This window comes from Penicillium coprophilum (assembly GCF_028826855.1).
Source record: "Penicillium coprophilum strain IBT 35676 chromosome Unknown utg000002l_segment0_segment0, whole genome shotgun sequence".
NCBI lineage: Eukaryota > Fungi > Ascomycota > Eurotiomycetes > Eurotiales > Aspergillaceae > Penicillium > Penicillium coprophilum.
Window position 1 is genome coordinate 819,051 of NW_026622721.1, and position 14,944 is coordinate 833,994.

A 14,944-nucleotide genomic window follows, 5' to 3' on the forward strand; every position below is an offset into this window, starting at 1 on the left:
CTTGGTGCTGTTGAGATAAGAAGTCAGGAACTGAACCAGCCTTGGTGTTTCTGAAGATGTAGGAAGCACAGAGTAGTAGATTTGACGTGACGACGATCCCAGGGAATCGAGTCCAGTCTTATACTATTGGCCTTGGCTTTGTCAAACCCCTAGCACCTTTTCTTTTGATGGCTATACGGAGAAGCTCGTATTCTACCCCGCTCTCTTGTTGTTTCCCGCTGGGTCTCGTATTGATATGCTTGATCTAGCCCATGTTTAGCTTGGCCCTTCGTATCGTATGTAGGGGTGAGGCTCAAGCAGGCTGCCCCCCGAACTCAAACCAGATAGGGTGACCCGGTTGCATCTCTGGCCATAACCGGTAAGAGGTACGGGGACTTTTGAGGAGAGTTGCATCAATTTAGATATTTGGATAGGCACAATGAGACCACGCTACCTGGCGTGGAACAATCACATCCATTTATGTAAAATAAAATCGAATTGTTAGGCTAAAAGTGCAAGCCAAGGGACATGATAGACTATGGGGAACACAGAGAAGGGAACTCAATGGTATTTCCTCAAAATATTTGACAGCCGGTAGGACCTCCCGTTGAACTATACTCGATCAGGAAGTACCACACTAATGGCGCCCGTTTACCTAGAAATTCGAGATTGAGCTGGCTCAGTTGTACCGGTGAAGCCCAAATGACCCCAGGCAACTATTTCCACTCTCACGAATGTTGTTTTGTCTTATTTGTCAATGGGATGGTGCAGTAGAATGAGCAAGCATGGTTCAACAGCGTAACATCTTGATATATGGAGTGAGGTGTGCCGACGGCGAGATAGAATGAAAATTACATAACAAGACCCCGAGCTCGATGGCAGAGACAGAAATTTGATTGCACGCTGATACCTTTCATTAAGACCCGCCGTTCATTCCAGATACACCAGGCATAGGATCCGAGTCCGCGGCAACATCAACAGCAAAGCTAGCCTGTATAAAGTCCTCAAGCTCTTCACTCACAGTTTTGAGCTTTTCCTTGACACTCGCAACGCCTTCTTGCCCAACGATATGTCGTGAAGGGGGGTTTTCATGGCCCCCAATTGATGTAATGGCATATACTGTCTCAGCAACCAGCACTTCAAGGTGTGCGGAGCTCAATGGCGGGTGCATTGAGACAACCTCTGGTGCGGAGAATGGGCCATTTTCAATGGAGCTAACTCTGGCGTTTTCGTCATGCACTCGACTGGGTGTGACTGGACTATCAGCTGAAATGGGAGCATCGGGAAGTTGGGGAACAAGGTGGTTTAAGATCCCGCGAAAGAGAGGTGCTTGATTGTTGGCGGGTGAGTAAGCGGGAAATATTGGAGGGACACTGGTTACTAGGTTGGTGAGAATGCCAATTTCGATGCTGCATTGGAAGATAGTAAGTTTGACGTTGAATGGGGCAATCTCGTAAGCCAGACTCTGTAAAGCTGGTTATTTCCTGCAATGCGAATCATGTCATTAAGTGCGCATAGAGATACTGACATCACAGAATCCTTCAAGGGCCCAACCTGCTGCGCAGTACATTCCTAGTCCCGGTGTACCGATATGGGCCGCTATATATTATGAGACAAATGCCTAAGGATTGGATGGGATACATTTCTTACTGATCCCTGAGATTATCATCATATGCCCTGCTCGCTCTTTCCTCATATGGGGGAGCGCGGCCTTGATGATATTGAGAGGACCGAAATAGTTGACCTCGAACTGATCGCGTACGAGATTCATGGTTTGAACGGAAGCGGAGAGCTCTTCAACTGTTCCGATAAGGGCTTGGGGGCAGGTCAATGTATTGTTCGAGCGTGCCTTGAGAGAATGGAGGGTTACCTTGACTTGTACAGCATAGAAGTATGTCTACTCTTCCAAATGTTGCGACTGCATTCGCCACAATTGCCTGGCACTCCCCCATCATTCTGCGTTGGAAACCAGTCAGTCATTAAGATCGATGCTCATAATGAATTTGACAGCCTTGATGTAGCGCACCGGATATCCAGCGGAACTGTCTTCATGCGCTGTGGCCAGCCATCGTGTTGCTCCACCTCACCGAGAAAAGCTTCAAATTCATCTCGGCGGCGTTCGTCGCGTTCCAAAGTTGAATGTGCTAGTCCAAGAAATACATAATCTCCATGCGCAAGGACCTGGCGCGCCACTGAGAGGCCAATTGGCGAATCCCCCGCGGTGATCAGCCATACTCGAGGCTCGCTATGCGACGGGAATTGCACGCGGGCATCAAAAGGGGTATTATTTTCCATGGGGATCAACGCCAATGGCCAATGTGCTATCCATCACGCGATTGTAATTTCAAAGCTACTTGATAGCCAACAAGTATAAGAACGGAAGATGCCCGGAGGGTCGGAAGAGCGAACGCCAAGACCGCGCCAGGTCCCGGGCCTCAATCTAATCGCGTGTTAATCGCCCACGTTAGCTGCCCTTCTGGCCTTTTCTCTTTCCTTCCTCATCCACCATGTCGGAACAGAGGCCACGCAGACAGGAGGAGTCCGGTGTAGGTGTTATTGATTCTATGTTGTTGTGTTAGATTTACTGACCTCCTTTAGTCGGGCTTCAAGGGTGCTCTCCAGGGTCTTGGAATCTTCTTGTTGGCCCAATTTGCCATGAACCAGTACATGGGAAATAAGGACAAGACAGATTCTACCAGCGTGAATTCTGGTGGTATTCCCGCTTTTGCCGATCGCCCCGATCCTAGCGAAGTCGCTGAACACAGTGCTCTCCCTGAAAAGATCGCCCCAATCTGGCCCTCCGACAGCGCTGTCGATCTCAGCATCTATGTAACTCCCTCTATCGTTGTGCCCAACTTCAAATCACCGGACAGTACTCTTGTGCTGCATGAGAAGAACTTCACACTTGGAAACTACAGTGACACTCGCGAAATCGACACCACCATCAAGGTTCCAAAGCAGGTCCAACAAAATGGAACTCTCTGGGCTCACTTCTTTTTGGCTCGCACCGGATACCCACTAGACCCCGCTGCTAAGGACTACAACACCGCTGATGCGGTCCACTTCCTCCGACCTCTGAACCAGTACCTTCCCAAGAAGAAGGTCAAGAAGCTGAAGAATCTACTGTCGACCCCCGAGGAGGAACACGATCAGGAGGAAGATAACACCCCGGATGTTTCAACCATGTCATACTATCATCCCAACTTCACACTGTCCCTTATCCCAGACTCCGGAATTGTGAATATGGCCCAGATGAACCCCGCCGCTCGCCAGTATTTGCAGCTGGAACGGACCGGTGCTCGCGATGCTAGTGGAAAGAATGGATGGTACTACCCGATCGCTTTCTTTAACACTTTCTGGCAACTGAAGAGCCACATGACCGAGCTAAACTCCACCGTTGAGACCCTGCCATTGCACATTACTCTCAACAACATGGCCAATTGGAAATTTAACATCATCAGCAGTGTTGATGAAGGTTCCAAGCAAAGTTCTCGCCAGGCCGCCTATGGCAATCCTGTTCCCGGCGGCGGAGATGGTAACGAGTGGGAGATGGTGAAGGAGATTCTCTTGGACACGAACATTTGGCTCCTCTCCATTACCGGTGTCGTCACTGTCCTCCATATGTTGTTTGAGACTTTGGCCTTCAAGAACGATATTGTAAGTGATATCTACCATGAGAAATGTGGTGCCCATTCCGCTGACATTTTCACTTCTAGGCCCACTGGCGTAAGAAGAAGGATGTTGTTGGCACCTCGGTTCGGACAATCCTGGCAAACGTCTTCATGCAGACTGTCATCTTCCTCTACCTCATGGACAATAGCGACAACACCTCTTGGATGATCTTGGCCAGTCAAGGATTTGGTATCCTTCTGGAATTCTGGAAGATCACCAAGACTGTTGACGTTCGCTTGCGCCCGCCGCCAGCCAGCTCGTGGTTTTCATTCTTGCCCTATGTGATTGTCTTTGAGGACAAGCATAAGCTCAGTGAGACTGAGGAAAAGACCAAGGAGTACGATGAAATTGCCTTCCGCTACTTGTACATTTTGGCTGTTCCACTTCTGCTCGCATACGCTGCGTACAGCCTGGTCTACAACACTCACAAGTCCTGGTACTCATACGTTATCCAGACCTTGGTCGGCAGTGTTTACGCCTATGGCTTCCTCATGATGGTCCCCAGTCTCTACATCAACTACCGGTTGAAGTCTGTTGCCCACATGCCCGGCAAGGCATTGACTTACAAGTTCCTGAACACCTTCATCGACGATCTCTTCGCCTTCACCGTCAAGATGCCCTGGCTCCACCGCCTGTCAACTCTTCGCGACGACGTCATCTTCTTCGTCTGGCTCTACCAGGGCTGGAAGTACAAGGTTGACTACAAGCGTGTCAACGAATTCGGCCAGGGAGGTGATAGTGACGAGGAAGAGGAGAAGGAGGAACCTACTCCTGCTATCGAGGGCGACAAGAAAGAAGTGGCTACTCAATCATCTTCCGACGCTGCTTCCAAGTCGTCTACCCGCAAGAGGAAATGAACGACGGTTGAATGCAGGTCTTGTCAGCCAATAGGCCGATGAATCTGGGATCAACACATTTTGAGTAAATAGTAAATCACTCGATTTCGCTACTTTTGGCATGATGCTGGTGAGCATCGAATCATGATTATTGCAATGTTGTAGCAGGCACTGTTTAATTCCGATTCATTTAGTTATGTTTCCTCAAGAAAATCACTTTAGAGTTCTGAACTTACTTATCCAGTAGCATGAAATCAAAAGAGACAAATCTGTGCCATCATCCTAGTATGGTGGTCACCAACAATAATAGGTGACTACAGGTCGGCTCAACGGTAGAGGTAGAGACCGTTGTTATGCTTACCCGATTAGGTTTAAGGCCATTTTTGCATCCTCGCGCTCACTCGTTCTTCTATGTAACTGTCGTTTGATCAGCATCGAAAACATTCATTGCATTAGTCCCAAAACTATCGCATAGAATTGAACTCGATAAAACTTCTTCGTTGCATTTTCGAGACGCGCAGTTGAAGGAAGCGCGACGTCGCCAACTACGCGCCAAATACTACCACTGAAGCACACTACATTCTATCATTCTTGACGACACACCACTCGCGGGAAACTTTGTAATAACAGTCATCTATATGGATATTGATACAGGTAAATTGTGTCTATAATCTTCCAATCGAACAACACTAACAATTCTCCAGGTAGCAGCCAACCAAGCGGCCTGCTTGATGCGGTCGAGCACTTGGAAGCTGGTACGGCCAGGAAGCTCTCCTGAGACGGGAAATATTGTTACTAATGAGATTCGGCAGTTGCATTCGTTCCATCCAAGCAGAGATATACAGATGCCAGTTTACTAGCCAAAACAATCGCTTCAAACGCGTACGAGAGCGGCATTCCGCAACCCGTGCTGGCCCGTCTCCTGAAGATTCTGACCGCAAAAAACCACCTAGATCAGGGCACAACTACAACGCTGATCAAAAATCTTTTCCTCAGGAGAGAATCCCATCGAAGAATGTCACTCAAGTGGTGTGCTGCCTTGGGCCCAGCAAGAACAAACCGAGCCCCGCCACACAGGCTCTGTTACTGCGCTGGTTGATTCTTGTATATGATCTCTTCGAAGAAAGGACGCATCTCGCGAGACTTTATGCTGTTCTTTTCAATTATTTGGATATGATTAGTTTGCGGAAACCACTGTGTCACCTTCTCTCGCTTATCACAAGACGAAAACACGTCAAACCATTCCGCATTCAAGCCTTGATGGAGCTGATCCAGACTGCTGGTGGCGAAGACAGAGAGCTTATCAGTCTCCTGAGAATTTATAAGAATTATTACCCCGAGATCATTCTCGGTGAATTTGCGGGGCCGAGAAGGAATGCTCTCTTCTTCAAACATCCAGACCCCGAGTGGTCAAGCCACGTGAAGGTGCTTCAAGACCAGAATATAGAAAAAGTCAAGGCTGGCCAGGGATCGAGTTTCCAAGTCGTTCATCGGGGAACTGTGAAGAGAAGTAGGATTGAAGTTGTCATTCCGACTCTACAAACTTCACGTGTATCTCAGAAACACACGTCTCTGGAGGAGCTTCGTGATGTTGGCCATTTTGTTGATAAGCTTGACAAAATTGAGCTACCAAACCAGATCATCTCAACTTTGGGGGATGCGATGGCTCAGAAGTACCTTCACCTGGTCCGACCTGATCTTGCACATCATCGTTTAAATGAATGGCTGAGAAGTTTCCTGGGGGATAAATTGGAGACACTGCGCGAGGATCAAGATGATGAGCCCGAAACATTATCATATGTGTTGGAATTTGTTGTAGGATATGCATCATATTCCAAGGTGAGTCTTTCGAATAGATCATTGTCGACTCAGACGCTGACAGAATTTTAGGAACTCCCATCCTCGATACGTTCTTTCTTGAAGTCCTATCTGAAAATATGGAATGGCAAGGATAATTGTGATCACATCTTCCAACTTCTCCAGCACACCTCAATAGAGTCTTTCGAGTCTCTTTGGAGTGAATTATTGTCACCATTGGAGTTGGCTGTGTTAGATCAGAGTCTTCGTTCCAGGACAGGGTTGCTTGGGTTCTATTCAGCATTGATCAACCAATGGAGCGTGAAACTTCGGTCACAGGCAGATAAGACAGAAGAATCAGTCCATCTGAGTCAAATCATCGTGCATGCCGAGCTCTTAGCATCTTCAATTCTGGAGTTTTCGGTGGAGGACGAGGATAAAAAGTCCAAACCAGCTACCATTTCTGTGCTCGACTTCTACAGGACCCTTTCACAACTCTTTTCTCATGCACCCCAAGACGGCCGATTCCGTCTCACACTTCCGCACGCGCAAACCGTATACACACTCGCCTTCACACCCAGTGTTGCTGTGATTTCCACCCTCAACTCCATCCTGGCCATCTACAAATCTGCATTCGAGGCTTCTCTGAATTCACAAGTTCTGCAAGCACAGAACTCCCCGGCTTATGGTACAGAACTTGTTGGTCGGTTCAATGGGTATGTAATGGACATGTGTAATGTGCTATGGCGCAACCGTGCACTTAACACAGAAGACCCGAATGCGCTAGGCTGTCTCGTCCCAGTACCGACCGCCACTGCTCTGGCAAACTATATCAAAGACTTGTCTGAGGCAGCCAGACACTATGACCGTGAAAGTGCATTCCATCTTAATCTTTCGTCGATATTCTCTCTCAGCCACCATGCTGCATTCTGCAACCTGTCTGCGGCTTGCTTTGCAGATCTGGAAGAGGACCAGCAGGTTGCGGACCACCGCCCGAAATTAAGAAAGCCAGTTACGCAGAAAGTGCTACAGGCACTGGAGAAGGATGGTGGCGCTAAGATTACATGGCAGGAATACCGTGTACATATGCTAGATTGGTTGGATGCGATTGGATGCCGGGGTACCGGCATTCTAATGAGAAGCACGATGAAAGCTTTGCGCAAAGAGTAATAACGATAGTCCGGTGAGATTCCACACCAGTTCTAGAAATGAAAATTCTCATCTCATCACGCCGTTTAAATGCTTGGTATCGGTATAATACATATTTGTACATGTTCGGTCCTCGATATGAGGCAGTCTTGGTATCAGACTGGCCACAGCATAGCGTTCAAGGGGTCAGAACTTCTCCATCGAGTTCAGGTATATATCTTGAACACTGGGCTCTTCTCGCAGAGCACTCAGGAGGTCTTCAAGATCTTTCACCTGTTCCTCGTCCTTGACCTCGACCATGCTATCCCTGTTTGGATCCCAGAAGATCTCCAATTCCTCCATGCTGAGACCCGAAAGTTTCGAAAATGCCTCGCCTACAGTTTTCGTCTCTGACGGATCAGTCAAGACCACAAGGCGACCCTTGTCATCGGTGGTGATGTCTGCCGCGCCTGCTTCGATCGCCTGGTCCAAGTAATCATCTACATTCACACCATCTTTCTTTTCCATAACAACCCTACCCTTTCTCTCAAAAAGAAATGTAGTGGGGGTGACGATTCCTCCATTGTCTTTAATCATATACCGAACGTCTTGTAGCACGCGCGCCTTCTGATCCGTTTGACACTCCACAACCGCAGCCACCGAACCAGGCAGCATGGCCTCAATTGTCACGGATTCTAGTGCTTGACCTGACACACTCACTCCTTGTCCGCGAGCAATTGCTGCCTCGATAATGATCTTCGGAATAGAGGCTCGTTTCGCATTCGATAGCGCGAGGGCGAGACGAGGATTGTACTTTGTGTCGGGTCCCCACACTAGAATAGAAGGTTAAGATCTGAGATATGGATAATTGAATGGTCATACATACTCTGTGTAGCATTGGCAATTTCCTTTGCCACTATTTGGCGTTCCTTGCTTTTGGCCTTGTCGTTTCTGGCCTTGTCATGCTTAATCGTCGACCATTTGTTGTGACCAGAGAGAGTGGCCGACGAGGTGCTGAAGTGGCGACACTCATGACAGGCAGAATCAACCCGGGGCTGCCGCAGCAGCCTGCTAAGCCTGAGAGCCATTACGGTTTTGCGTATGTTGTAGATGAAGATCCAATCTCCATTGGGATTCCCTCGGGCGGCTGTTTCTCCGATCTCCGCACACCGTGAGGCCACACGATAAGGAGAACATGGGGTTGACGCTACTGTGAACTAAATACACTCACCTTCTTTTCCCTTTTTCATTCATTCATTCTTATGGGGCTACGCCTGCCCTGAATCTATCTCATGTCTTCCGATATCCCACCCTCTCCTCCACAAAATGTGGCCCCTGAGCTCGACATCCCTAAACTACATGCCCTCCCCTCCGAACAACAGGAACTGTACATGCTTACGTTCACCTCCGACCTCGTACAATACATAAATGGATTGGAAACCGCCGAAGTCACATCACAACAAAAGGATCTCAAAAAGGAATTGTTCAAAATATTGAACCTCCCTTCACCGACCATTACTCGAGTCCTCCGCACCAATCTAGGGCGATGTTTTGGCGCAATACTCAGCAAAGGGGATCGCGGGATTCTCTTCGAAACAATCACCGACCTGCTGGCAATTGTGAATGCTGGCAAAAGCGAAGCCGAATTGAAGACCAAATTCGCTGCGGCGCATTGTCTAGGGGAGGTATTTGCGACAGCTGGCGATAGCGCGTTCATGCAGTCCAATGTTGCGACTTCGGCCGCGCTCAAACTCTTGAAATCGGCGAGCAATCACACCGGTCTCAGGGGGGTTCTCTTTGCAGTAATGCGCAAGATTGTTGTTGGAATTGGGGTTCCAATCGATGAAGGAACTGCCCGCGACATCTGGAAGCAGGCCCGAAATGCTGCTACCAGCGACAAGTCCACTTTCGTCCAAGTCCATGCATGCCGCTGCCTGGAGCAGCTGGTTACCACGACACCATTCTTCGATAATGCACATGACTTTGAACACCTCAAAACCCTTGTATGGAAGGTTATTGACAGCCCAGCTGCACCAGTGCGGCACGCCGTAGCTGCGGTTCTCGGTCGGGCACTGATCAACCTACATGCTACGGATGCGCACATCACGGCTGCCCCGAAACCGAAATCGAAGAAGTCGAAGCGCATGTCAAAGAAACCTGGTGTGGGGCTTGGGGAGGAGGAAGATGCTGAGATGTCAGAATCGTCTGCCCCCAAGAAAACAGACTCGCGCTTGTACTTCCTTCTTCCGGATTTGTTGAGGCAACTTTCGACCCAATATTTGAAGAGTACAACTTCGAATCGCTCTCGCGCTGGGATCTGTATATGCTACAAATATGTTGTGCGCAATCTTGGAGACAAGATTGTCGAGGAGCGTTATGGTCAGATTGCAACCAACCTGCTTGTCGAGTTGTTAAACCATCCAACCGTAACATACAACCGCTTCCGCCTACTTATGACTAGGAAGTTTATCAAGAGTATCCTTGAAGATACTATCGGCCAGGAATTGCTGCGCGAAAACAGTCAACTCAATGCCGCAACATGGCTAATCAACGATATCCTCAAGGACTACCCGCAGGTTATCCAGGAACGTCGTGAGCCCAGCAAGTTTACACTGACGAGTGCGGTCAGCGCTTTGTCCTCGTTGATTTCGTCACTTGGCTCCGCTTTCAGCGTTCAGGCTGATAATTGCCGAGATGCTCTGCTCCAAGTCCTTCCTCACCCTAGCTACACCGTTCAAGTCCACGCTGCGCATTGTCTGCGGAACTTCGTTCTAGCCGCTCCTCATCAATTGTTGTCATGTGTGACAATCTGCATGAACAGTTTGAACAGGGAAATTGGACAGCTAGGCACGCCGCGCCAGTCACCTCGCCGGTGCGTTGGCTATGCCAATGGGCTATCAGCAATGCTCAGCACTTCTCGTTTGCAACCTCTTTATGGAGCAGTGGATGTATTTGCGCGCGTTTTTACCCAGGCGACTGATCTTCTCAAGACGAGCGGCACCTCCGAGCTTCGGGTTGCAAGCATTCAGATCCAGGTGGCATGGATTCTGATTGGAGGTTTAATGCCTCTGGGGCCCAGCTTTGTCAAGACCCATCTGTCTCAACTGATGCTTCTCTGGAAGAATGCACTCCCAAAACACCTTGGAAAGGAGAACGCTGCCCAGCCAAGTACTGTGGAGATCAGTTTCCTGACTCATGTGCGGGAGTGTGCTCTAGGATCGCTGCTGGTGTTCATGGAGTTCAACAGCAAATTGATCACATCAGATGGCGCTAAGAGAACCGCTGCGATGTTACAAAACACAGTCGAATTTTTGGACGAGTTGCCTAAGCCAAAGGCTATGGAAGATCTTTCTCAAAGGCTACACCCATCCCTACAATTGCAAGATTATTCGACCATGGTGCGCCGGCGTGTGTTGCAGTGTTTCTCGAAGCTTGTGCATGTCCATCCACCTAGCCACGGGGACATCATTTCTCAGTCCAGACTCCTCAGCCTGGCTATTTCCTCATTTGCAGACCCAGATTCCCAGTACAAGCAACTGGAGAGTTCCATTTCCGGCTCCGCTGGACAATTCGATGGCCTATGGGAGCTATGTGATAATTATGGATTTGGCGTCACTGGACTCTCGCGAGAATATATTCGTGCTACACTGTCTGGCACCCAGGAAGATGACAAGAGTCCCGCCTGGTCTGCGCTTGATTCGGTGGACCAAGTTGTGGACGACACCTTGACATTCCCTATCTGTGAAGCTAGCGAACACGACGCGATTCTTCTATACAGTTTGCGAGATGGAGATAAGCTTTCTGTTGACCCCCCAACAACAGGAGTTGTCAACTCGGCAATAGATTTATTCTCTGTGGCCCTCGCTCTTCATTCGTCCAAGATCCAAGAAAGCAGTGTGGAACAGATCGCTACGTTCCTCACTTCTCCGGGCCTACAAAGAAACCCCGGCAGGAAAGCAGCACTGGTCGTCAACATCTCGGTCGCCCTTTTACAGACTCTGAAAGTTGCTGTTAAGGAGACAGATTTTGTGCCTGGTAAACTGAATCCGTCCACTGATAAAATTTTGCAAGAGCTTCTCCAGAAGTTTGTCATAGAAGCCGATCCCATTGTTCGTACAATCGGCGCTGAAGCACTTGGAAGACTTTGTGACAGCGCCGGGAACACATGCACCAATACACAGGTCAATTGGCTGGTTGATACTATTGTCGCAAACAGAGAGCCTAACGCTAGAGCTGGCTGTGCTGCTGCCTTAGGATGTATCCATGCCCAGATTGGCGGAATGGCAGCTGGTCTGCACCTCAAAACGATCGTTGGCGTTTTGATGTCTTTGTGTAATGACCCCCACCCTGTTGTCCATTTCTGGGCCCTTGGGGGCTTGGAGAGAGTTGCGAACTCAGCTGGTTTGACATTCTCGCCTTTTGTCTCTGGCTCTTTGGGGATGCTTGCTCAACTCTACATCGCTGATACCCACAACGAAGAGGCAGCCGCGCTGGCGACATCAAACATAGAAATGTCATTCTTGACACCCGTCGTGATCAGTCGATGCGTGGACTCCCTCATCAATGTTCTCGGACCGGACTTGCAAGACATTGCGAAGACCCGAAATCTTATTTTGACACTACTTCGCCAATTCCAGTTGGAGGAAAACCCAGCGTTGGTGACGGAAAGTTCCAAATGTTTGGACCACTTCTCGATGTATGCCTCCAGTTATGTCGACCTTGAGGCGTACGTGAAGCGACTGCAGACCGAGCTTCGTGCAAGCAACTTCCTCATGCGAGATGTGGCAGTCCGTGGACTCAACAACCTCATGAAACGAGACGCGTCGTTTGTGATGCAGACGGCGGGTCAGTCTTTGGAAGATGACATCTGGCTCGCATTCGATGAAGCACCGAACAACACGTCACTCAAGTCAATGATCCAGGACTGGCTACAGCAGACTGCTTTGACGGAAACTGAGGTGTGGATCCAACGTTGTCAAAATATTATGACCAAGACACGCCACAAGGTGGAAGCTCCTAACACAGCTGTACAAGCTGCGGCTGCCGATATTCCCGATGACGAGGTCGCCGGGTTCGCCTCGGCTGCTGGGGAAGGACAAGGTGACACTGCCAACGAAAGCATCTCCGGCCAAGAATTATTGAAGTGGCAGACCCGCAACTTTGCCATGAGCTGTCTTTCCGAACTTCTGGCTACTGTCCAAGAGGCAATCCTCCCAGATTCTGCCATCCCAGCGGAGTTGGCTCTCCAGAAAAACGTCGGAGATATTGTGAGAATGGCCTTCTCGGCATCCACCGCCAATGTCATTGAGCTGCGCGTATGGGGATTGAAGATTATAGATCAAGTTCTTACTATGTTCGGCAAGACACCGGATCCTGACTTTGCTGAGGCCTCCCTCCTTGAGCAATATCAAGCTCAGATTGGGTCTGCACTTACTCCTGCCTTTGCCACTGATTCCTCTGCGGAACTGGCCTCAGAGGCCATTAATGTATCTGCGACTTTCATTGCCACAGGAATCGTAACAAATGTCGACCGCATGGGGAGAATCCTGAGGCTTCTGGTGCTGGGCCTGGAGAACTTCGCGAAGAACCCGGAGACTACCGAAATCGGTGACCTCAAGGGTCTCAACTCAAATGCTCGAGTCATGGTCAAACTCGCTCTGTTTTCGGCCTGGGCCCGGCTCCAGATCGCAAGTATCGACCATGAGTACTTGACCGAGGTGGTCCAGCCTTATATTGCGAAACTAACACCGTTATGGCTTTCGTCACTCCAGGAATATGCTCGATTGCGCTTTGAGCCGGACATATCCGGTAGTTTGGGGACAAGCTCGAGCGGTGACCTGGATGAGGTGTATGCCGCATTGAATCGTGAGACTTTGTTGAAGGTAAGCCCCGATCTGTCTGTTATATCTGGCAGACGCTAATAATATTTTCAGTTTTACCAAGACACATGGTTATACTTGGTTGATGCAATTGCTGGGCTCGTCGAGAAAGACATCGACTTCGTTTTCGATGCCTTGGATGGAAAGTTGCAGCTACCGGAGGAGCCTAGCGGCACCGAGGGTGAGGAGAAACAAGAAAAAGCCACCAAAGAGAAGAAGGACGAAGGAAAAGGGCATGATATCAATTACCGCGAAGAGCCGGTTGCATTCTTCTTTGTCTTGTTCGGACTGGCCTTCGAATCCCTGGTTGATCAAGGAACTTCGGCATCGCAACGTTTGGAGATTCTTCAAGCTCTGAAGCGAATCCTGAGGCCGGTCATCTGTGGAAATGCCATCTACCAAGATGCAATTTTCACGGAGACTATGGACACTTTCGACCGTCTTGTGTTGACAGAAGCTACTCCCATCCAGACCGTCATCGTCGAGATTGCCCAAAACCTGTCCCTTGATCACCCCGCAGCAAAGGGCGATTCGGAACGCAGCGACCATCTTTCCGATGACATCGAGCAACTCTTCGAGCTCACAAGAAGCATCATCCTTGTTCTTGCTGGAATGCTTCCCAACCTCCGCGAATCGACACCACTCGCACGATTTAACGTCACTTCGGATGAGTCCTTGACCCTTATTCGTTTGGCGCTTCATGCTCTCGTTGATGTTGCTTCTGTATTCCCGTCCATCATTCGCAATGATCTCCATGCTTGTATCCTACATATCTTCACTACCATTCTCGCAACTGGGATCTGTCAAGCAGGAGTGGTTCCGCAAGCTCTTCCGATCTTTAGGCAGTTTGTTCACGCTATTACCCATGCAACGGAATCGGAATCACCAGAGGATCTTGAGGTCGTGTCATTCCAGCTTCGAGGCTGTCTCACGCGCTTCCTGACCATTCTCACCATCGCTCAGCGACGAGAATCGGATATCTCTATTCCCTGCGCCAAGAACACGCTCCTCGCTATCACCTTCCTCTTGACTGCCGGTGCACACGTCATCCCGCCCCAGGAGCCAGTTTTGATCCGAGTTCTAGATGAGTTGCTTGACTGTCTTCAAGATGTCGGTCTTGCCACCGTGGCAGCTAGCTGCCTCCGTTCAATCCTTGTCAAGCCAGGTCCTCGCTCCATCACCGACGAAGTGATCAGCAGATACCTCACCCCGCGACTGGTTGCCTTCCTGGTCGCCTGCCCCCTGGACAACGGTGATATCCCCAGCGACCCCGAGAACTCCCGCACAGTAATTGCTCGCACGCTCGTGTCGTGCATCTCCAATGCCACTTTCTGTCCTTCTGAACTGCCCGCCGCTACATCCCTCATCATGTCGGCACTTTTGGCACGCGCTAAGCGTGAAGGCGAGTCTGTGCACCAGGAATCCGCGGGACATCTCCTCGAGCTTGCCAAGGCCGATCAGCTTACTTTCCGGTCGCTGGTTGCCACTATGAAAGCAGATCAGAAGTTACTTTTAGAAGAGGTTCTTCGTAGTGTCGGAGTTGGAGCTGTTACCCCGAAGACTGGCGCTGATTCTGCAGACAATGCTCCGCAGGCTGCGCCGAGTATAGCATTGCGCATGGATTTTTAGAAACTTGATACGGTATAAAAACCA

General features: G+C 49.6%; 4 protein-coding genes across 4 annotated transcripts; 2 read left to right on the forward strand and 2 right to left on the reverse strand.

The window, feature by feature from the left end:
* Nucleotides 1-895: 895 nt before the first annotated feature.
* Nucleotides 896-2,274, reverse strand: N7500_001718 (short chain dehydrogenase/reductase family protein; the record flags this gene model as incomplete). The annotated part of the gene is made up of 5 exons (XM_056672864.1): nt 896-1,444; nt 1,508-1,578; nt 1,630-1,794; nt 1,850-1,935; nt 2,006-2,274. The coding sequence occupies 5 exons, from the start codon at nt 2,272-2,274 to the stop codon at nt 896-898; spliced, it is 1,140 nt and encodes a 379-aa protein (XP_056536383.1).
* A 212-nt stretch (nt 2,275-2,486) lies between these two features.
* On the forward strand, nt 2,487-7,454 carry N7500_001719 (uncharacterized protein; the record flags this gene model as incomplete). Its single annotated transcript, XM_056672865.1, has 6 exons — nt 2,487-2,525; nt 2,578-3,636; nt 3,696-4,486; nt 5,196-5,242; nt 5,323-6,326; nt 6,378-7,454. 6 exons carry the CDS (start codon nt 2,487-2,489, stop codon nt 7,452-7,454), a joined length of 4,017 nt encoding a protein of 1,338 aa, XP_056536384.1.
* A 165-nt stretch (nt 7,455-7,619) lies between these two features.
* On the reverse strand, nt 7,620-8,500 carry N7500_001720 (post-initiation translation factor DPC29; the record flags this gene model as incomplete). Its single annotated transcript, XM_056672866.1, has 2 exons — nt 7,620-8,245; nt 8,299-8,500. 2 exons carry the CDS (start codon nt 8,498-8,500, stop codon nt 7,620-7,622), a joined length of 828 nt encoding a protein of 275 aa, XP_056536385.1.
* A 204-nt stretch (nt 8,501-8,704) lies between these two features.
* Nucleotides 8,705-14,920, forward strand: N7500_001721 (AP-1 complex accessory protein LAA1; the record flags this gene model as incomplete). Its single annotated transcript, XM_056672867.1, has 2 exons — nt 8,705-13,294; nt 13,346-14,920. The coding sequence occupies 2 exons, from the start codon at nt 8,705-8,707 to the stop codon at nt 14,918-14,920; spliced, it is 6,165 nt and encodes a 2,054-aa protein (XP_056536386.1).
* Nucleotides 14,921-14,944: the final 24 nt, after the last annotated feature.